Source organism: Phyllostomus hastatus, unplaced genomic scaffold (genome assembly GCF_019186645.2).
Source record: "Phyllostomus hastatus isolate PE091 unplaced genomic scaffold, TTU_PhHast_1.1 phas_scaffold_78, whole genome shotgun sequence".
Lineage (NCBI taxonomy): Eukaryota > Metazoa > Chordata > Mammalia > Chiroptera > Phyllostomidae > Phyllostomus > Phyllostomus hastatus.
In genome coordinates, this window is record NW_025334041.1 from 85,946,106 (window position 1) to 85,969,540 (window position 23,435).

Consider the following 23,435-nt stretch of genomic DNA (forward strand, 5'->3'; position numbering starts at 1 on the left):
GCGACTTACTGGAAAATAAATAGAAATTTATTTTCTCACTGTTCTGGAGGCTAGAAATTCAAGATCGAGTTGTTGGCCGGCAGGTTTGGTTTCTTCTGAGGCTTCTCTCCTTGGTTTGCAGGCAGCTGTCTTCTCACTGGGTCCCCACCTGGTCTCTCCTCTGTGCGCACATATCCCTGCTGTCTCTTTGTGTGTCCAAATTTCCTCTTCGCGGAAGAACACCCATCAGATTGGATTAGAACCCACTCTAACAGCCTTATTTTAACTTAATCACCTCTTTAAAGGCCCTATCTTTAAATACAGTCCTAACCAGGGGTCAGGGCTGCGGCATCTGGGTTTTAGCAGGACACAGTTCAGCCCATACAGAACAGGGACTGTGTAACTTGTGCCCACCGTTGTGTCCCCACCTTCCAGGCTGACGCTGGGCACGTTGTAGGACTGGATACATACCTGTCAAACGAATGATTGAATTTACCCCCTCCCACCCTCCCTCCCTCATCATATTTTGTGCTAGAGGCAAATGAAAGAGGAGGCACCGATTGCAACTGGAGAACCGTAAGTGGCCACAGGAAATGTTTGCTATCCTGATCTTAAAATTATAGGCCCTTGCGGGAGTGTTGCTGCCTCTTAGTACCTCCTTATGGGGCCAAACCAGCCCCCTGTCAGCAGCTGACCCTCCCCGCCCTGGGTGCTCGTGCCGACAGCTGTGAACCCACCCATGTAGCCCTCTTTAGAAGGTGAGTCACCCAGCTGCTGGGAGTGCCCATCTACACAGCTCCGGGAAAGCGGTGTAGCAATAGGTACTAGGACCTAAAAAAAGGCACGTCCTTTTCCAAGGCTCGGAATCCAATCTGAGGAACTAGCAGAGGGGGACTGAAATGGGTTTCTATCCCAGTTTTTATATAAAAAGTTATTTCTCACTAATACGATAGTGAGAAGCTGGAAAGAGCCTAAATGTGTAATGATCAGAGAAAGCTTTGTGAATCTAGTACATTCATATGATGGAAAATTATGTAGCTGTTGAAAAAATGTTTATGAAGAATGTTTAACAATGCAAAAAATGGTACATGAAATAGGACAAGGTCTCAGATATATGATAAATACTGTAATTAACATGCATATATACATACATTCACAGGGAAAAGTCTGGCTTGATAAATATCCAAATGCAAATTCTATTTTTTCCTAGACTCAGAGATTTCTTTCTTATGGGCTTTTTGTTTCAAAAGTAACAGCTGTTGCTTTTACAATCATAAAAGAGGGGCGAAATTTTAAAGGCGGGCGGCCCTTCTTGTCAATGAAATTCCTCAGGCCGCGCTTCTCTTGGGGAAGGCGCCTGCCGAGCGCCTGCTCCTCCGCCTGTCCCCGGGATGTCGCTTCCTCCCCAGGGCGGTCCCGCTGGCTCGGCGGGATTGTGCTGGAATCCCTCGGCGGGAGGAGGCGAGGAGCTTGCTCCGCTCAAGGCTGGAGGTGGAAGGTCAGGGGCGGGGCCGAGCCTCACTGCAGTTCTGGAGAGGAATCTGGACTGTGAGGGGCACCCGGAGCTCTGGTCTAGCCCCGGGCCATCGCGGCCGCCGCCCAGTTCGCTGTTCCACCGCCAGGTGCAAAATGCCTTGTCATTGGGAGAGTCTGCGGCCCGAGCATTGAATTACAGCTCAGCCGAGCCTGGGTAGGGTGGCGAAGGTGGAAGATGAGCAGAAGCCCCTGTTCTCCGAGGGCGCGCTGACCAGCCTGGTAAGCGCAGCGGGGCGGAGACCGAAGGTAGCCCCCTGGAGCCGCCCAGGGTTGGCCAGTTCTCCTTGAGAGTAGCAGATCTGAGAAGGGAGCCAGTGATCTGAACCCGCCTCCCTCTGCCAGCCGTCTCTCTCTCTCGTGAGGGGACCCAAGAGCTGCAACTCCGCCAGCCGCGACCTTACCCAGCCCTCTCCACGGCCTTGGGCGCGCAGGGCCCTGACTCGCGCCAGTCATGCTGAGGGTCTTCATTCTTTATGCCGAGAACGTCCACACCCCAGACACGGACATCAGCGATGCCTACTGCTCCGCAGTGTTTGCAGGTAGGAGGGGCCTGCGATCCCCGCCTGGCGGGGAGGGTGGGGGTCACTTAGGGGATAGCGCGGCTCTCCATTCCGGAGAGCTCCGGGATGCTGGAGACAAGGCTCAGCGCCCCGGCCAGGCTCACTTTGAGGGTTGCAAAGACAGACGTCCTCAGGCAGGACCGACTCAAAGGAAAACTGAGGCAAGGAGGCAGAGGTGACTGAGCGGCGCTTCTTGGAGTCGGGGTTGGGGCTAAGGTGGGCTTGGAAGACGGGGCCTGCATCTCTCTTCTCAGAGGGGATCTCGTAGAAGTGGTCTTTCCCCGTTGTCAGCGGCAAAGCTCTCTGCTGTCCGGCTCTCCAACCCTCCCGGGAAGGCTGGGCCCCAGGCCTATTTATAACCTAGCTCTGGTCTCGCGGGGCCTGGGCCTGGCGCTCTGCTTAGCCTTTGCTCCTTGTTACAGGCGAGGCTGGAAGGCAGGGAGCCACTGAGGGCAGAGGCGCCTCCCACCAGTCCAGGGGTCTTGCCCTGGCTTTGGGCTTGGGATGGGGGAAACCTAGCAGCGGGAACAGCTGTCATTAGTACCAACCTCTAGGAACTTTCTCCTCCTACCTCAAGACGAGAGAGAGAGAGAGAGAGAGAGAGAGAGAGAGAGAGAGAGAGAGAGAGAGAGAGAGAGAGTGTTCAGGTGATATTTGGGGGTGGTATCTCCATCCTCAGACTGGGGCTTCCTGGAGCAGGAGCCTGCTCCCCTAACAGACTGGGATCTCCCACAGGATGATCTCCACATGGTGATGATAACTTTTCCTTCAGGAGGTGAGGGCTGGGCCCTGTTTGCTTACCCTAGATTCCTTCAGGGCCAAGCCAGAGCTGGGGCTACACAGCGGGGTCTTTGGGTTTAGAGCCATACTGTGAGAGAAGGACCGGGGGCAAGAGTGTGAGAGTTGTGTCTCCACTTACTCTGCATTCCTCACGGCCTTTGTCACTGTCGTTCCCCTTTTCCCTGGAGATCTGGCTACATCCCAGGCCTCTGGAAATCATAGCATCAGCTGGTCTCTGGTCATCCAGAAGAACTTCTCTTTCAGTTTCATAAACTCTTGGACCTACCTGCCCCCAGAGGCGTGTATGCACGTACGCTCCCAGCAGCACGCTCATCTGGGAGTGCATGCAACATCTGTGGTGTTCCAAGGAGCAGGCACTCAGAGAACGCAGAGTGTGTTCACAAGGGGCACACACAGAAGTATTGTAACAGGTGCACACAAACATACACTCCAGGATGTCAGATTTGGGGCTTCTCCAGGAGTCACCGAATGGGCCTGTGGCCAGGAAAGCAGCCTGGACCAAGAGGAGGGACAGAGGGGGCACCAGAGGTGACACTCCAGCTGTGTTTTCCCCTAACATTCGGCTTTGACCTGTTCTCCACCAGTTTCCCCAAGTTGCCTCTGGAAACAACCTTTAGCAAGATGTTTCCAGGGGAAGGATGAGGGAATGAATTGGCGGGTGGTGGGGGCGGGGGGCACCACACTTCCTCTGTTTTCTCAGCTCTGGACAGGCCAGGCCAGTGGTTCGCCTGCATGGCCCAAGCTAGCAGCCTGGCTGAGGGCCCTGGGCTCCACATTGTACAAATCCAGGGAGCACCATTTACACTGAAAATATCCTTGTGCCTGAGGGGAGGGAGGATACTCTCAGGCTGTGCATTAAGCAGCTGCCTGTCCCTCCAGCACCCCTCCCCCATCACCATTCCCCAGGCCAAGGGCTGAGCAGGCTTTGTGAGCAGCACACTCTGGAGCTGCCCGGTGCACAAATGAACCCCAAGAGGGACCATCTTAGCACTCCTCCTCTGTTTTTAGGGGTCTGGTCTCCTTTGGTGTCCAGATTTTCCTTCTCCTTCCCTGATCACACCTGGAGTATGAGAGGTGTGATCACACCCGCACCTGCTAATCCCTGCCTCCTAGTACACACACACTTATCTCATACGTTATGGTCCCCCTACCCAGTCCAGGTTCAGAACCCTAGCAGGAGAGAGAATGAATAATGAATGGGGGGGAAGCACTTTCTAACCCCAGAAGTACTTCACTCACAGGAAGTATTGCTGGTGTGGCTTCTCTTTTGTCGTTATTTCAGCCTCTAGGGCTGTCTGTGGAACAGTCTCCCCCATCATCTACACGTGTCCCTCCCCCACATCTGCCAGTCTGAGATCCTGCACTTTTCCTGATGCTTGGCTTCTTGGGATGGGCCCCCCTTCCCTGGGGAGAAAGGAAGTTCTTTGTGCTGTGAGTGCTCCCAGCCTGGGGAGGGGCTGGCTGGAACCCCCACCTGCAGCTATCACAGTGAGGCAGTCATGGGGAATGCAGTTCCTCCCTCCCCCAGCCCTGGCCACATTCCATCTCTTGCACTGGACAAGCTCTTAGCCCATGTCCAAATTTGGCCTCCCTGCGGGATTCAGGCCTGCAACCCTGCTTCTCCCAGCCAAGGCCAGGTTGGTGAATGATTACAGGGAAGACTCTGGTCTCAGGGACACACTGCCCCAAGCAAAACACCCTTCAGGGAAGCCCTCCGCACCAGCTGGACTGGATCTGGCCTTCCCGGGTCCTTTAGGCCTGGGCCCATCAAGCCCCTCCTTTGGCTACCCTGTCATAATATCCCACAGGGACACCTCTTGGCTCCTCTGTGGGAGCCTAAATCCATTTTCTGCTCACAGCAGCTTTGAGAGGCTTATGGACCAAAAGGGGCCACACGTTAAACCTGACGAGCTTGGGGGAGGCCTGCATGGCAGCCTCACAAAATGAAAGTAACCACATAGAATGGTCTGAACGTAAACATTTCTAATTACAAGTGAGCCATGGCAGGTAGTCCTGTCCTAGGCCTGTAGCTTCTTTGACAAAGGTTAGTCTACCTTAAGCAAACCTGTTTACTGTCTTTTTGCGTCTAAGAGGACATACCTTTGAAATGTCAGAGTGATTGTCTTTCCACCGCCCCTCAGGGCACAGCACAGAGATCACAGAACCCTTCACTGTTATCTTCTCATCCACATACCATCTCTGTGTGCTGTAATTGTTAAGTATAGTGTACCTACCAATGTAAAAGAAGTATGTGTCTCTCCAGTTCACTCTTTAAAAAAATGTTTACTTATTTATTGATTTTAGAGACAGACAGAGAGAAGCAAGGGGTGGGGAGGGAGAGAAGCGTTGATTTTGTTGTTCCACCCATCCATGCATTCCTTGGTTGCTTCTCATATGTGCCCTGACCAGGGATCGAACCTGCAACCTTGGTGTATCGGGAAGATGTTCTAACCAACTGAGCTACCCAGCCAGGGTCTCCATTTTATTCTTTATCCAATCCTAGAGAACCCCCACCCCACTTTGCTTTCTTCTGCCTCCCTAATCTACTACCAGTGAACTTCATGTGATCCTTCTTAGTACTCCTTTGATTCTAATGTATAATATAGCTGTAAAACTGCCTTTCTCTAGAGCATTTTCACAGTCCTTTGAGATTTTGCTTCCCAGCAATTCTTAACAGTTTGGTTCAAATAAACTCTTATAAGACTTTTCTTCAGGCTGGACATTCTTTGTTGACAGGTCAAAGGACAGGGATATTATCCTCTTTTACAGATGAGCAAATAGGCCCAGAGAGGTGCGGGGTCTGGCCAAGGTCACACAGTGGCTAAAGCAACTGCCCCCCCCCCCCCCCACTATCAGTCCCTTTCTTGTTATCAGCATCAGTGGCTCACGAATAAGACAGTGCTTTGGAGAGCACGCCACGTGCAGCCCACACCTGGGCAGACTCGCAGCCAGCACAGGAGAGGGCTGCGCTTGGGGTGCCCAGTGTGGGGGGTGTGCAAGGCTGAGGGGAACACCATTGTAAAACAAATGACCACAGGATGGAGGATTCTGATTTTGAAAATGTATCCATCGCAAGGAGAGAGAATGGGTATTCATTAAGCATAAACAATGTACCATTTTCAAATGCTTTTCTTTAAACCCTCAGGACAGTCCTATGAAAGACATATTTAACTGATACTGTGTTTACTAGGTGCTAGGTGCTGTTCTAAATATAACTTATTTACTCTGAGCTATATCATGTTATAGTTACCTTTGTATGAAGTACTTATGTGCAGATGCTTAATCTTCCTAGCAACCATAAATGCAGCAACTATCATCATCCCCTATTTACAGATGAGAATACTGAGGCACAAAGAGGTCAGGTTATACACTGGTAAGTAGTGGAGTTGGGATGCAAGCCCACATGATCTGGCTCCAGAGCCCTGTCTTTAGCTCTAGTATCTCCATTGGGTCTTAGCTTTGATTTGCAAGAGACAAGCAGTAAAAGCAGGGTGGGGTCCAGATTTGAATGCAGGTCTGGCTCACACCCTGGAGCCTAGTCTCAGCCCACACTTGTCCCTCACACCCTGCTGCATCTCACACACTGTCTGCACTGCCACTCACTCCCTTTCTCTCCAGGCACGGACACCCTCACTCTGGCTTTCCGGTCTGGAGATGCTCTCTTATCCCAGAGGGGTCTCTGTCCTTCTGCCTCACCCTCTCTGGGCGTTATGGGACTGTTCAGTCACCAGCTACCCTCATGTCAGGCCATCTCGCAGGCCTGTGGCAGGCCCGTGGTGGTCTGATAAGCTGCGACCAGGATCGTGGGCCATGGGGCACTGAGGTGGGCAGCCTGCAGTGGGCATGACAGGGACCCTGGGGCCTCCAGGAAGGAGGCAGTATAACCGTGGGCCCCACGCTTAGCCAGCCCAGTATGAAGGTGGGTAGAGGGGCTCAGGAGTGCAGATAGTTGTCAGCCTTGGTCACGTTCCGGTGGGACGAGAGCATTAAATAAGAGGGAGAGAAGGATGATCTCTGTGAGTACTGACCCAGACTGCCTGAGATCTTGGATCCCAGCTCTGCTACTTTCCAGCTGTGTGTCTTTGGGCCAGTTACTTAACCACTCTGTGTCTCAGTTTCTTTGCTGGTGAAGTGTTGATCATAATAGTACCTGCTTCAGAATGGTTCTGAAGAATTTATGTTACTCCATATAAAGCACTTTGAATAGTGCCCAGCACTTAACACATGTTGACTATTATTACTATTACATATACTCATTATAATCATTATTATCGTTAATATGTATTATATGCATATTAGAAATCACTGCACACATCCAAGGAGCCTTTCACTATGCTCTTTGCCTGGTCAGCCCTAACATCAGCTCTGTTTGTCCATCCACTATCCTACCAGACTGGGCACGGTGGGCTAAGTGGTGAGTGGGCCCCAGGGTCTCTGGCCCTGGGTGTCCCTCTGGCTGTCCCTCCTGGAGCAGCCCCTTCCGAGCTGGAGTCTACCTGCTTGATGGCTGGCTGTGGCCCTCCCATGGTGCCAGGTCTTTCTCGGAACAAGCCTCCCTCCGGTGAGTGGGCCCACACACCCTCTCAGTCCCGCTCCCCAGGCCAGACTCACTCTCTCTACCACTTGCATGCCGGTCTCTCTCCACATGGGTTCACTAGAATGAAGTGTTAGCAGGAAGAGCTCTTACAGCTACTGTACACCTACTGTGCAATGCATACTGTGCTGGAGGTGCTGATGTTTGGCTTAATCCTCCCGACACCTCTGTGAAATATCATTCTCTTGATTTCACAGAAGGGGAAACAGACTATGAAAGGCCAAGTCACATGCCTCAGGTCAGACAGCTAGAAAAGGTCACCCTGGATGGAAGCCTATGGAGGACTGTGGGATGGTTCTTCCTGGATGTCCATGTAATCACGGCTGCATCCAGAACCACTACTTCCTGTGCGTTCTACAATGGTGGGAACCATTGGCTGGCTGGAGGGGCTGGCTGGAGGCACTGGCTGGAGGGACTGGCACTTACACAGGACACGTATTGTACAATGAGTGTGAGGGGTGAGGGCAGAAAGCTGCACTGGGTCATCACATTCCTAGAAGGTATTGGACTTTGGCAAATGTGCCCTGAAGGAGTCTTGTGAACTCATGTGCAGAGTGTCAACTCAAGGGTGATGCACTGAGCAGGAGGGCGAGGTTTGCTTGCTTCCCGGGCACTAGTGTCAGGCCATGGGGAGAAACAGAGCCCTGAGCCAGGGCAGGCCCGCTGACCCAGTGCCAACAGCGAGAAGGGGCCCTGTTAGAAGTACCCCTTCCCTGCCTGTCAGGGAGGCAGGGCCCCCAATAAATGACGGAAGGGGATAGGGGACACAAACTCACATGCCGTGGGAGCCTGGCAGGTGGCGTAGCTAAGGTGAGGCCAAAGGGAACAGCACGTGCATACTGGGTGTGTGGCGGCCAGTGGGGTGAGTCAGGGGGGGCATGCTTCACCCACAGGTGCCAGGTGATCAGTGTCAGGCAGAGAATTTGGGCCCATGTGCCAGCCTCTCTGATTTTTTAAGAGAAGCTAAAATCAAGATCTGTACGGAAATGTCCCTAATGTTTAATCAAGGTACAATATTGTTATAAAACATTGTGTTATCAAAGACAGCAGGTCTATAAACTGGATGTGTCCCTGGGGGTCACCGGTGACAGCACCTGAGGCTCCGTGTTTCATTGAATCTCGGAGGCCCTGGTCCTAGGCTCTCTGGGAAATGGGCAGCCAGTCTTCTCCCACTTGGGGTTGTCAGTCAGCACCCATCTGTGGCTCCATCGAGGGGGCTGGGCCTTGCAGGAGAGCTTTGGTTGCCTTCCTGCTGCTTCTATTGACTCTGAAATGTCACTGAAGTGCACATGACGTCTTAAGTGAAAACTGGGCTTGCTGTGCAAGCTCAGCTTAAAAACTGGGCTTGCTGTGCAAGCTCCCCTCACCCCCTCGCTGCACAGCGTGGCTCCTAAGCTGGTCCTGTCATGTCTGTGGTGGGGCTGGAGTTCTCAGGGCTGCCGGGGATCTGCCCTTACCTGTGGCATTAGGTGGGATACACACCTGGCTGTTTGTTAGCAAGCCCTACCTGATGGTGGTCTGAACTTCGTAGTCTCTCTCACTCATGGGGTGGTGGATGTGTAGGCAGTTCTGACCCTCAGTGCTGTCCAGAGCTCTGGGTCCTTCTGTCTTGTTGCTCTGCTATCCCCATGCTGACAGCGTGCTTGGTGGTGGCTCACCGTCACAGTCTGCATCATAGCAAGGGCAGGAGAGCCCCTTCCCCGTAAGGACGCAACCAGGAAGTTACATGCATCCCTTCTGCTCACATCCAACTGATCAGCACTAGTTTTCATGGTCACACCAGGCTGTGAGAAAGGCTGGGAAATTTAGTCTTTTTATTTGAGTGGCCATGTGTCCAGGTAGAACTCTTCTATGGAAGAAGGAGAGGACGTACAGGAGGTGGACAAGCGGAGGTCTCACACACACTCTTCGTGAAAGCTGCATTCCTGATACAAGTGCCCCTGGGAGGAAGCCCCCTCGAGTACTAGGCCCCAGTGCAATATCCCCAAGGGAAGAGTCAGCAGTCTGACCTGGGAGGAGGCCTGGGTGGTGAACAGCAGCCAGGGCAGGAAGCTGGAGGCTGGGATGGAAGAGAGGCCTCAGGAAGTGTCCAGGAAACAGGACAGCAGCTGCCATGTTCCTGGTTCACAAAATAGGTGTGTGGAGCCCCTGTTCCTTGGACACAAGCCAGGTGTTTGTCAGAGCCCCTTGGGAGAGTCCATGGAAATGTTCAATATGCTCCCTCAGATTCCCCGTGCTGACTGACAGCTTGGAGCAGGAATAGGGGGCAGGGGGTGGTGTGGTGTGGTGGGAGAAAGCAGCAAAGCCAGGAATCATTGTGGCAGTAAAAAAATACATCCCAAATCCTCATATCCAAAACTCCCCCTAGGGGGCAGTACTATCCTCTTTGAGAACCACTGGCTTAGCCTCATCTCGGGGTGGAAGGAACTCTGGGAAGCCTAGCACAATGACCACAACACCAGCCCTAGGGGGCCTGCCTGTGCTCTGGAATGCCTGGCTGACTGAGACGGCCTTGAGCGACTCCACAGTCTAACTAGACAGCAAACAAATAATCACGCTAAGTTATTCCTTATCGTTGTGATGGTGCTAAGAGGGAGAAGTACTGTGGTGCAACCTGGACGGGGAAGATGAAGGAGGCTGGCCCTGTAAGGACAGTGGGGGAGGGGCATGGTGACAGATGGTGACCAGACTTACCATGGTGAGCACATGGTAAGGTATATCGATGTTGAATGACTATGTGGTACACCTGAAACTACTGTAATATTGTATGCCAACTATATTTAAGAAACAGTTATAGAGGGCAGCAGGGTGGGGAGGGTACGGGGGAGGAAGGCGGTTGCTGGCAGAGGGGGCAGCAGAGCTTCAAGCTGGGAGGGAGCTCAGCCTGTTCCAGAACAGAAGCCACTGGCGCTGGAACTCAGAGTGAGGGGCTGAATGGCCTGTCCCTGTGGGTGGCGGTAAGATCCCTAGGCTTCATCCCTAGAGCATGAGAGGCTTTGAGGGATTTTCAGCAGGGTAGTGACGTGACCATATTTATTTTAAGATCACCTGGCTCCAGTGTAGATAAGATAGCAAAGGTGCCCATCTCATTATGAAGGTGGGCAGGGTCCCCCAGGGAGAGTGGTAGAGCAGGAGAGAGAGGGCCCAAGTCAGCTAGAGAAGACACAAACTTTAAGACTGAGGAGAGGACAGCCTTCGACTTGCCATTGAGCGGGTGAGAGTGACCAGGACCTAGTGCCCATGTGCCAGGTAGGAGTGCAGAGGATTCATTCCTGATGACAAGGCACAGAGGCTCCTGGTGGCCAGGAGGCTGGGAGCCCAAGTCCTCCACTCTGTAAATAGGAAGCAAGCAGAGGGAGGATGGTGATGGGGTGTTGCAGGTGTGAGTAGAGAAAAGTATGGAATCGTGGTCTAGGAGAGAGGGAGACTGAAGGGACTGGAAATATAGTGTGATTGCCAGGCAGCGAGGGTCCCCCTGAGTCAGGGGTCACGACTATCAAGTGACAGGGGGCAGGTTAGCTGTGTTATTCTCCAACACCTTTAGGCCTCTAGTGGCTAGGGTGCAGGTGTGGACTAGGCAGAGGTGGATTTCACCAGGTTATGGTTTCTGTACATGAAACTCTGGATCCTCAAACTAAGAAAGGGCGTTACAATTTCTTTTTGCAGCAAAATGATAACTAATCACTGAATTTAGGCTGAGAAGGCCTCTCAGCGAGGACTTGGGAGGTGGGAGGGGAACCTGTCTGGTGCTGGGTGCTGGAGGGTAGGGGTGTAGAGGTGGGAAGCCAGGGCCCCTGTGGTGAAGAAGTTCATCAGCTGGAAAGGAACCACACACAATGCGGGGAAGCGTGTCAAGGGCTGTCATCACCCAAAGCTACACTCTAACCAATTCCCCCCACGGTGGGGCGAGGGAGCCTAGAGATTGCTGTAGGGGATGACGCCAGGGACCAAATAGGCAGCGGATGGATCCTTGTGCTCTGGGGACGCAGTTTGGACACAGACTTCTGTCTCCGGAGACGAGTGACTCCAGACTGTTCTGAAGAAGGCGCAGAGGCGGGTTCGCGAGGGCTCGAGCCTGGAAGTATGAGCGCGGGGCACGCAGCAGCCAGACCCGCTGTCTGAGCTCCAAGAGCGGGAATAGGGCGGTCGGGGTTCTACGGCGCGGAGGCTGGTGGCTGCCAGCGCAGCGCGCTTTCCGTCGCCCCGCACACTCCATGCACAACTTCAGCGCTCGCGCCAAGTCGTAGTTTCTTGCAGACACATTTTTGTCCCCGAAGCTGGCTCTCCCCCTCCTCCCACCTTTGCTCATTTCTCCTTCGCCACTATTGCCATGCGTCCTCAGTTCCCAGGCCGGCCAGCTCGCAGCGGGGAGGAACGCAGCTTTTGTGCTGCAGCTGGGGAAGTCGCAGAGATGTGCTGGGCCCTGGAACCCTGGCTGGGCGGGGAGCCCTGGACGATGGGGGCTCCCTCGAGCAGGGCCAGCGTGCGCCATATCCTCGCTGCCTGGCGGAGTTGTGCTCCCCGCGTCAGTGGCTCAGTGGCGCTGTCATTCCGGACGCGGGCGGGGACCAGCGGAGGGAGGACCAGCACTCCCACAGGCAGGCGTCTGATCCCTGCCCCGCCCCACCCGCGGGGAGGGTCCGCCCAGCGAGTGTCTGTTGTCCTCCCTGAGGCCTCTCCCAGGCGTTCGGACTTCTCCCAGGAGGCGCAGCGGAGACCACAGCTGCCCCTCGGTGTGTGTCAGGGCTCCGCGCTCACGCTCCAGTCCCACCCGCGCGCCTCTGCGCTCCCGCGGCGCCTGCCCGAACCATGCTGTGCTGCCTGCTGGTGAGGGCCAGCAACCTCCCTAGCGCGAAGAAAGACCGGCGCAGCGACCCGGTCGCCAGCTTGACTTTCCGAGGTGAGAGCCCCGAGAGACCCGACTCGGCACACACCTCCGGGTCTGAGACCGCCGTCCCACCACTAACCCTATTCCAAGCCACAGTTTTCTTCCTCTGTGGTCAGGGTCAGGAGTCTCAGCAGTTTTCTGTAGAGGGGTGAGGAGGATGAAACAGCACAATAAATGCCATAGTGCTTTGAAATTTTGGAAAAGTGAATGTGCTGTAATATGTCAACAGTTATCCACTTTTCTAAAACCGATACCCAGGAGGAATAAAATGCCAGCCTTTACTCATCATAAGGGTGCCGAACAGAGAGAGGAATCTGGGTGTGTAGATGGTGTGCTTTGAAACCTTTATTTCATTCATCCATCCATCCATCCATCCATCCATCCATCCATTCATTCGCCCGTCTCTATTGAACACTGGCCATATTGAATACACCAAGTCTCTGCCGGGAATAAAGGGAACAGAATAGGTTAGACATGGCCATGACAAAGGATTTTGAGGGGTGTCAAGGATGTTTTTTAAAATTCAAAGAGCCTAAGTGCCTACATGTGGAGCTTAGACAAGAAAGGTTCCCCCTGTGCATTTTGGGGGGCAACAAAGGACTTACAACCCGACTCTCACCAGGCACGTTTGACCCCTTACTTTAAGGAGGTCATTCCCACGGGACAAGGTGTCTTAGGAGGGGAAAGGGAAGAGGAAAAATCTGTCAAAATTAAGAGAAGGAACAATGGCTGTGAGTCAGGACTCTAGTCCTGCAAAGAAAGATAAATAAGGAGAGGAGAGAGAGTTTTCCTCTTGTCAGGATGCATATCCTGTGGTTTGGTGGAATTAAAATAATGTGTGTATTATTATTGCATGGCCAAGTCTACAGGGAGATATGGCTGGTGTTCTCATGAGGCTTGAAAATAACGGGGGCACTTTTAGCTCTGACCCATGATCTCTGTCTGCTCCCCGAGCAACCCTAAATATATAGATGAAAGACACAGTTTGGCAGAGTGAGACCTATGTGCAGCTTTAATTCTTTGCTATGGGATAATTTACATTACATTTCTTTTTTGAAAAGTATGAATTGATTTTAGGAAACTGCTATTTTCATTCATTGGTGACATTCCTGGGTGCCCACAATGAAATGCAACTTCAGGACAAGGTTCCTAGCTCTCCCCTGTCCATCAGACTCTGCCTAAGCTGTCCCTGCACAGAAATTGTGAGGCCACCACTGGTTGGAAATGAAGTTCCCAAAGGACCCTGAGCCCAGGGACCCACATCAGCCTAGTTCTCTCAGATGCGCTGGAACTCTTTCGGGTCTGTTCACGGCTCTCTTTCCCTGGATAGGTAACAGTGTTCTGGTAGCTACTAACCTCATTCTTCTGATAAGGACCCGGAAAACTGGGGAAGTTAAATGACGTGTCCAGGTCAGTGGTTGTGACAGGGAACTACCTGTGCTTGGAGTGGGCAATGCCCTTGAGTCAGGTAGGTGACTCAGTAGGTAACCTATTGAGGTCCCTCTTGGTTGTTGCTCTGGGCCAGGTACCCTGTGTGTGTAGCTGCTGTCCTCCCCTGATCTCTGCATGCCCCACCCACCCTTTATGATGCCTTACTATGTAGGCACTGACAAGCCCCCTGCAAAACTGAAATATAATAGAATGTAACATATCCAACTATTCAGAGGCCATTCATCTTTCAAAACCCCTGGAGGTGCAATACCACTTTCTTCAGGGAGACACTCAGGATTCCCCTGGCTATTATTACTCTTTCTCCTCTGGATGCGCAGCACCTAGTGCACTCACCCCAGTCCGTCTGTGCTCAGGACTCAGCTCCACAACTTAGGACCCTGTGACTCCTTGAGAGCAGCAGCCTATCCTCAGCACTGGGCATCAGGATGCAGATAGGTGCTCTGCAGTGTTTGAGCTCTTTCTGGTCCAGCCTCTGGATATTGCGTATTCTGGGGCAGTGGTCTTCATGCTTTCCTGTGCCTGAGAATCCTCTGGAGAGTGTGGGTCCCATCCACAGAGGTTCTGATGCAGCAGATATAGAATAAGTTACCTGAAAATCAGCACTGATCACCTACTATCAAGTATTTCATTTTGGAAGCACACCTTGAGAGAAATTGATGTGAGATGTACTGAAAGGTGAAATTAACATGACACCCCCCTCCTTCCCAGGGGAAATTCATGCTGCAGTTTGGAGCTCAGCTGATGCTTAGAGAGAGAGGCTGTTAGAATTGGACCCTGAATTTACAGATCATCTAGACTGGTGTATCCAATCCTGGCTGCACATTAGAGTCACCGGGGAGCTTTAAAAAAATCCACTGCTTGTTCCTTTCTCTATTGAAGCTAAATCTCTGGAGGACGGGTCCAGATATAGGTGTTTCTACACAATCTCCAAATACGTCGCATGTGCTATCAGGGTTGAAAACCCCTGAGCCCAACCCCTTAGTGGCACAGAGGGGTCTGTGGCCTGCTTGCAGAGAAGGTGGCCTGTGGTGTGCACTTGGCTCCCACACATGGCCCCATGTGCAAGGGCCTGGCTGGCCCCGCTTTCCATGCAGTTGTTCCCCTAGCATTCCAGCCTCGGATGTAATTTCAAGACCTGCCTCCCAAAATAGACTATGAGCTCTGGAAGGCCCGACACCGAGGGCCCTTTTTTGGTTTCCTTGTCTCAGGGCTTTAGGGTAGAGATGATTTAGGGTAGGGTAGAATCCTTATCATTCCTTTGTTTTTGCCTTAATTAATTAGTTAACTAAAACTACCATGAGTACCTGGACTGTGGTAGATATTTTTGACTGATTGTCTTCGTCAATGAGCAGCTCCATGTCCTGCAGCTTTTAGCGATCTGTCCTTTCTTCTGCCCTGCCCATTTTCTGCCCTACAATGTGATTATTAATGTTCTCCATTCATGCATTTAGTTCATTAAACACATGTGTACTGAGTGTCCACTATGGGCTGAGGAAACATCTAAGAACAAAACCAGACCCCTGTTCCCTTGGAGAATTTCTATTGGCTTCCCTAGGCTCACTAACCAGAAAACAGCATCATTACTGTCTCTTCTCTCTCCCTCATTCCTCCCCTTGTCCCTTCAGCTAACTCCACCCCCTTTCTCTTCCCTCTGTCTCCTGGGTGGTCTCCAGACTTTGGGCAGGAGCCTGGGGGAATCTTGTAGAACTTCCTGAAGACTAAGACACACCTGCGGGGCAGACCTGACTCACCTGTGTGGGGAAGGTGGGCTGAGGGGGCACTGGATTCTCTGAATCTGGCTTTTTAAACATTAGCAGTGACTTTAAAACATTGTAAATAGCTTTCTGATTTCTTTTTGTGAACATAGTGTGCACTCAATGTATAAAAGGATATATTATAGAGGGGCATGAGGCAAAGTAATGAGTGGCCCCAAGTCCTGGCACTTTGAATTAATTTATTTATAATTTGACATATATCCTTGAAGATTATTTTTTTCATCAAAAAAGGGCAATTTAAGTTGTGAAATTTAAGACCCAAATAAAGTACATAAAATAGACATGGATGCTTTAATGCAGGGATTCTCAGCCGGGGGTGACCTTGGTCCTTAGGGGACACGGAGCACTGTTTGGAGACACTTTGGGGGTGTGAATGTGTATGTGCACACGCTCGCTGCGATCACAGAAGGTGGAGGCCAGGGATGCTGCTGAACATCCCACCGTGCCCAGGACAGCAGCACCCTCCCTCCCAGAATAAATGCCCAGACTTAAATGTTGCTAAGGCCAAAGTTGACAAGCCCTGCTTTAATGAACAAATCATGAAGGAAATGCCCATACATGTTGCCCAGGTCAAGAAATAGAGTCTTGATGGCCCCACCCTTCCACCAGAAGCCCCCAGAACCCTTGCCTTTTTTCTAGAGTAATCCCATCCCAGATATCTTTTTCCAATGTTTGTCGATTTACATTTTCGCTCAACAATGAACCAGGGGCATTTTTCTATGTTGGTAAATATTCTTCTCCACACCTTTATAAATGTCTGTATAGTATTTTAATATATGGATGCACTATAATTCAGTTATTCAGCACTTCAGTGTATGGACCGGACACCACTGCTTGTTCCCTGGGAAGTGTGGGTTTTGTTAGGATTTAGAAAGATGGAGAAGGGGTGGGAGTCTCTGCAGGGGAAAAAGGGCAGGGCTCCTTCTGGGAAGAGTGGGAAATGAGAGCTGCGCAGTTCTCGAGGTGCCCAGGTTTCAAAAAGCCTACCCTTTTTGGGGGTACATTTGTGCTGAGACGGAAAGCAGACTTTCCTTCAACAGAAGCCAGGACAGTCTTTTCCCCTTTCAGTTGCCTCTGCTTTGGTTGTCTGCTGATTTTCTGAATTTCCATCACTTTCTTTGTCTGATGGGTAATCTAATGAAGTGTCCAGAGAGTGCCCAGAATGGAGCAACTCCTCAATAAGTATGTGAGCATTATCTCCACACCCACTGAATGACAGCTCCCCATTCTTCTCCCCCAGCCCCTGGTAACCTCTATTCTACTTTCTATGTCTATGAATCTGACTGTTCTAGGTACCTCATATAAACTGAATCAAATGTTTGTCCTTTTGTATCAGAATTGCCTTCCTTTTTAAGGCTCGATTATATTTCACTGTATGTATATCCCACTTTCTGTTTACACATTTATCTGTCAATGGACCTTTGGACCTTGGTGTCTTAGAGATGCAATGGGAAATGGACCAGTATTTCTCAGCCTTTTTTTAAAACTCTCCTTTGACAGGCATGAGACATTTGCATATTACAGACTGGTATGCACCCTCAGAGAACACCCCTGTTTCAGAGTTTGTCTTCTCTCTGACCCCACCAGCCCCAAAGACCTCACTGTGATCAGTGTTATGAAAACAAGCACTCTGTCTGCTTCCCAAATGTACTGAGGCCTTATACCTGAGTTGGGGGGTAGAGGTTTTGTCCTGTCTTTGCTACTGGGGATTGCAGCTAGCTGGGCACTCCCTTCCACACTGTAACCCTGGTGTGTGTCCAGGCCCTGTGGGGCTAATAAGCATTTTGGGCCATTGAAAGGTGTCTGTCCCAGAAGATGGGCCTAGGGCCTGGGCCACTGGGGGGACAGTAACCCTGGCCACTGGTAGGTAGACTTTACTAGGTGGTGAGCAGAAGAGCAGTGATGTGGCTCCTTATTCATGGCCATGGCCACATCTGACATTTAGGTACCAGTATATACGTGGGGCTCTTGCCAGTGGAGATTGCTCAGCCAGGAACCCCCAGCTATGGCTGAGGCAGGATGGCCTGCTCCTTACCTGTCTCTGAGGCTCTCCTCACTTTCCCTACCTCAGCCCACGGTCTTCAATGGAGCTGGCTTCAGTGGGGGACCAGGACGGCGTTCTGCATCATTCCTGTCACACACCTTGGCTCTTGGCACTCAAGGGTCAAGATGGAGATTTCTTTGTTCTCCAGTTCTCCTTGGACAATCTTCCTTTAAGGCAATGTTTTCAAACTTTTTGGACTGTTACATACAATAAGACTTATTTTACATTAAGGTATAGTACACATACATAAATAGATATGTGAAAATATAATCAAAAGTTTCAAGCAGTAGTACTTTTCTGATGAAAGATGTACTGATGTTTTCTTCTCTGGCCCATTCAGTCATTATAAAGACATATTGGACAACTCACTCAATTGACATCATGGCCCTGTAGTGGGTCCCAGTGAGTAGTTTGGAAATCACCACCACACAGCATTGGGAGACTCTGGTCTAGGAATCTGGGGTAGAGTTGTGTGGGTAGAGTTGTGTTGGCTTGGGGAAACAAGTGAGGAATTTCCACAGGGGACACATAGGTAGGTTTCTTCTTCTTTACTGAGTCTTTCGGTCTGGGGGAACACCCCTGTGGCTTTGGGGTGATCCTCACAGATACCTGTTGGCCCCCAATTCAGCAGAGCAATCTGGGGAGAGGACAGAGTCCCCTCTCCTAAACCCTAGCATGAGCTGTGAGCTCTCCTTTATCTCTGAGTCTGTTAAATTACATGCACAAAACACATCTCTCATGGCCAAAATTAATTAGCAAGGACAGGACAGGTCTAAATTCATGGTAAGGAAGGAACTATTTTCTTAACTGTTTCCTAATTAGCACTGGCTTCCCTTTCCTTGGCTTCTGCAGATCATGTGATTTTGCTGGGTTAATGTTTCATGTCTTTCCTGCTCCTCTTTGGGGCTGTAGTGCCCATCAGTGACCCCTCAGTGTCACCCAGAGGGTCCCAGGGTTGGCTCTTCCAACCAGGACTTGGTGAAACCTTACTGAGGGCCTTTGTTCTTGTCATCTTCAGGGACAGCAGGAAATGGAAAATGTTTAAAAGATATTTTGCACAGGGCTTGGCACACAGACACTGTTCAATTAGTGCTAGGCAGGAGTACCAGGAAATGCATCCGACTGGACAACTCAAGAGAGGCTGCAGGCGGAATTTTCCATGTGACTCGTGTAGATCATAGGAAGTTGATAAAGGAGGGGAAATAGATGCTTAGATAGCATCTTATATCCTTTCAAAACCCCATAAAGTAGGCACCCATGGTTAATTTATTGCTGAGAGAATTAAGGAAGGCCTAGAGGTGTTCGAAGCCCTACCTATGGGCATACAGTAGTGCAGGGGTGTCAAACTCATTTTCATGGGGGACCGCCTTAGTCTCACAGTTGCCTTCAAAGGGCCAAATGTAGGGCTCCTTGCCCCTAGTTAAGGAGTAGTTACATTTATACATTCTGAAAATTACATTTGGCCCTTTGAAGGCAACCGTGAGGCTGATGTGGCCCCCGGTGAAAATGAGTTTGACATACCTGCAGTAGTGGCTGTCATTTGAATGACTCCAAAGCCATGTGTCTAATGCCTGCTGGAGCCACACCATCATAGCCCACAAGGAGATTTAGAGTGGTTCAGCCAGGGAAGACCTGGACCAATTTTGAGAAGAGAACTATTGCCCCTCCCAGGACACGCCTCCTGCTATGCCTCCTTTCACCCCCTCCACTCATTGATGCACAGCCATACTGTGAACATAGTCTTACAGCTTTTTCTGAGAGCAGTGATTCCATCCTCTGGTGAGGAAGTGAACTTTGCAGCCAACATGGGGGAGAAAAGGACCCATTCATCAGAGCCCAGGCACAGGGGACCTCGCTATATGCTACCGTAACTAACATGGTAAGGCATCATGTCTGCCTTCTGCAGTTCACAGTCCTGTTGGGAAGACAGACATAGAAGCACACGGTTATCCCACTGTCTGGTACATGTGGTCACAGCTTACAACTATCTCTGAGAAAGTCAAGAGCGGCTTTCCAGAGGAGAAAATGAGCTGGGTAATGAAGAATCAGTAGTGGTTCATTCAGAGTGGGGCACAGAAGGAAGGGGAGAGGAAGTAAACTTATATTTAATGAGTGTGTTGTGTGCTGGGCACCGCACTCACCCTATCTTGTCTAATTTTCACAACAACCCCATGAGGAGGCATTATCATGATCTCACTGATGAAGAAACAGGGGCTGAAATGTTTAATAGATTTCCTAAGAGGTTTTCAAATGCTGTACATGAACCCCTGGGAAATCCCCAAGACTCTTTGAGTAGGACAGCAAGGTCAAAACTATTGTCACAATAAGACTAAGATGCTATGTGCCTTTTTCACTGGGTTGACATCAGCAGTGGAAGCCATGGAAGGGGACACGGTCAGTGCTTTAACACTCATGAAGGTCTTGGCACAAAATTGCACTTTTCTTCACCCTCATGTAGTTCTAGCTTTAAAAAAAGCCAGTTTCATTGAAGAATATCCTCAATAAAGCAGTAGTTATCACTTTCATTACTCTCGGCCCTCAAGGACGTGTGCTGGTAACAGTGTGTGTGCTGACCTGGGAAGCACGGGCAGAGCACTTCGGCTGCACCCTGGAGGGTGGTTGCTGCAGGGAGAGCACTTGTGTGGTTGCCTGAATGCAAGCTAAGCTAGCCTTTTTTTTTTCCTAAAATGCTGTTTTTAGTTGAAACAATGACTGAGAAACTGTAATTATTCAGACTAGGGCATTTGGCAGACATTTTCTTGAAAATGAATGAGTGAGCCTGCCACTTCAAGCTGAATGTTGCCAATCATAAACTTTGAGCTTTCAGACAAAACTTGGAACTTTAGAAAACTGTGTCTTCCAGCTTCCCAATATTTAATAATTTTGCTGTTGAGATTGATGGTGATATCAATAAATGTGATATTTTTCAGTTTTATATCATGGAATGTGTCAGCATTTAGAAGGTTTATATAACTCAATGAGCAAAAGTTTCCTGAATGACCAATGCAAGATGTCACAGAACCACATACATGGGCGAGAGATTCATTCAAACTGCAGACACGACAGTGGCTCTAATGTAGCAGAGTACAAAATGTTCATCAATCTGCTTCCAGATTTTACATGGCCACTCACCTTTAAGTTTAAGAAATACTGCTTGTTGAGTTTTGGTGTAGTATCACAGGCTTTCCACGAGTATATGAAAACTTATTCAAATATGCCTCTTTTTCCAACCACGTATCTGGTTGGATTTTCTTTATATATACACTAACCAAAACAAGACATCTAAACATGTTGAATGCAGAACTAGATATGAAAAGCCAGCCAGGCATTGCAAAATGTAAACAATGTCACTCTTCTTTTTCCTTTGTTTAGGAAGTTATAGTTATTTTTCATAAAAATTGGTCACTTATGTTAACATATACTGGGCTTGTTATTCTTAATTTAAAATTATTTACTAAATGAATATTTTTAAATGCTCCAGTTTTGATTCCTAACATGGTACAAGTTGATAGATACAAGCCATCTTAATAAAAACTCGTTGGGGTCTTCAATAATTTTCAAGCGTAATGCCCTGTGACCAGAATGTTTGAGAATCATTGCCCTAAGGTCTCACCCCTTCCCCCAAAAAGTATTCTGTGGTGGTCTTTGGCATCGCAAAGTTCAGGTTCTTTTCCCACATCACTGATTTGTCACAGGTGGTGAAGGGGGTTGGGAGTCATGCTCTCTCACTGGGGGAGGTTGATCAGAACTTCTTAGTCTCTGAAGGAACTTCCAAAGCTGAGCAACCATTTTCAACATAATTGTTTTGGAGTCTACTAGGCCCTGCTCTGCCTCTCTCTCTCAGATGTTCCTTTCACCATGCTCTTCTTTTGTTCTCCCTTCCTCTATTGTTTCTCTCCTCCAAATTCTTCCCCAACCATTGCTTGTGTCCTTGACACCTCTTTGCTTTCCTCTCTTTTATGCTGTGAAATGTCTCAGATGGGCACTGCCCTTCATGGAAACCAGCTATATTGCATTGACATTGCTCAGCTTCAGAGGAGGCCTCGGGGTGCTGGGGGATGTTTCTGGAGTTTTGAGGGGCTTTCACAGTCCAGGCCCAGTAAAAGCTGGGCAGGCCAGTGGATACTAAAGGCTTCTCACTGGAGAGCCTTGCACAGGGGATGTGGAACTGCATGATTTTCCTTCCTTCCTTCCTTCCTTCCTCCCTTCCTTCCTTCCTTCCTTCCTTCCTTCCTTCCTTCCTTCCTTCCTTCCTTCCTTCCTTCTTTCCTCCTCACCTGAGGACATGCTCACTGGTTTTAGAGAGAGGGGAAGGGAGGGAGAGGGAGAGGGAGAGAAACACTGATGTGAGAAACATGGATCTATTGCCTCTCATACATGCCCTGACCAGGAAGTGCCCTGACTGGGGACTGAACCTGAAACCTAGGCATGTGTCCTGACCAGGAATCAGACCCACAACATTTTGGTTTATGGGATGATGCTTCAACCATCTGAACCACATTGGCCAGGACAAACTGTGTGATCTTTAAGATCCAACTCACATATAAATTTTGTGTCTTGCTGAACATTTAAAATCATCCTTTTGAACACAGAATTATTTCTGTTCTGATGCTTAATGGAAGACTGGGACATGCTTAGCCTCTTTTGTGCCCCTCATCCACACCTTGTGTCCAAGGCTTCAAACAGACGCTGTCTGTCCGCCTCTGGGGCACTGTGGGTCTGGTCTCCGCCATCGTGGTGTCAGCTCTTCCTGTTGTCTGCCCCAGACTGTTCTGCATTGCCTGTCCCAGCTCCATGAACAGCTAGGATTGCCTTGGGACAGCCTGCTTCAGACAGACCCCTTCCAGGCCAGAGTGAGCGGGTTTTTTAAAAAAAAATTGACATAAAATTCACATTTTCCAAAATTCACCATTTGGACTACTTAAAAGTGGACAATTTAAATAGTTTTTAGTATATTCACAATGCTGTACAACCATCATCACTATCTTATCCCAGACCATTTCATCATCCCCCAGAGAAACCTCATTAAGCACTTAGTCCCTGCTCCCATTCCCCTCGAGCCCTTGGAAACTGTTTATCTATGGATTTGCTTATTCTGGACATTTCATGTAAATAGAATCATATAATATGTGGAGGTGGATGACTCTAAAAAGAAAAATGGAATCTTTTCTATGAAGATTATTCATTCTTAGAGTCAGAAAAATTTATTGAGAAAGTTGGGAATAACAATAACAAACTCATTAAGGAGATTCAGTCTGGATGTTTTCCGTTAAAAACATCCTTCTGATGGGGCTGCTCTTTCTGCATCCCAGAGCGGGGGGTGGGGGAGAGAGGAGTCCTGTGATGGGCGCAGGGCATTCATGCAGACTGCTGGGGGCCCCAGGGGAGCTGTTGGCTTTGCGAGGTTTCCTTTGCTGGGTGAGCTGCAGCTCATGTCTGATGAGCTGCCCTAACTCGGTGGGGGTGCAGAGGTGGCGCAGTCTCTCACTCCCTTTCCATGTGTCTCACAGGGGTGAAGAAGAGAACCAAGGTCATCAAGAACAATGTGAACCCTGTGTGGAATGAGGTATGCGGGTTTGCTCACCCTCCCTCTCTTCCTCTTTCTGCTGCCACTACCGCTGTAGGCACAAGTCAGGGGGCTCATGCAGAAAGGGGGCATTCTCAGGGGTATTGTCAGGGAGGGGAGGGGCTGCTGCTCTAGTGTGCCAACTAAATCCTCCTGGCATGTGGAACCTGGGAGGATGGCTGGTGGCCTGGCACACCTGGTCAACAGAGGCGTCTCCCCTGAGATGTGGGTGTGGCACGG

General features: G+C 50.1%; 1 protein-coding gene across 18 annotated transcripts in view; it reads left to right on the forward strand.

The window, feature by feature from the left end:
• The first annotated feature begins 500 nt into the window (after positions 1-500).
• The window catches only part of DYSF (dysferlin), a 201,284-nt gene continuing 178,349 nt past the window's right edge, over positions 501-23,435 (forward strand). For 10 of the 18 annotated variants that reach the window (XM_045828603.1, XM_045828604.1, XM_045828605.1 and 7 more), the window contains exons 1-2: positions 12,169-12,370; positions 23,140-23,195. In XM_045828603.1, coding sequence (XP_045684559.1) covers positions 12,280-12,370; positions 23,140-23,195 — 147 coding nt within the window. In that variant the 5' untranslated portion in view covers positions 12,169-12,279. Of the gene's footprint in view, positions 2,055-12,168; positions 12,371-23,139; positions 23,196-23,435 lie in introns of those variants that run through there. The other 8 variants (XM_045828610.1, XM_045828607.1, XM_045828615.1 and 5 more) reach the window with 1 other exon arrangement.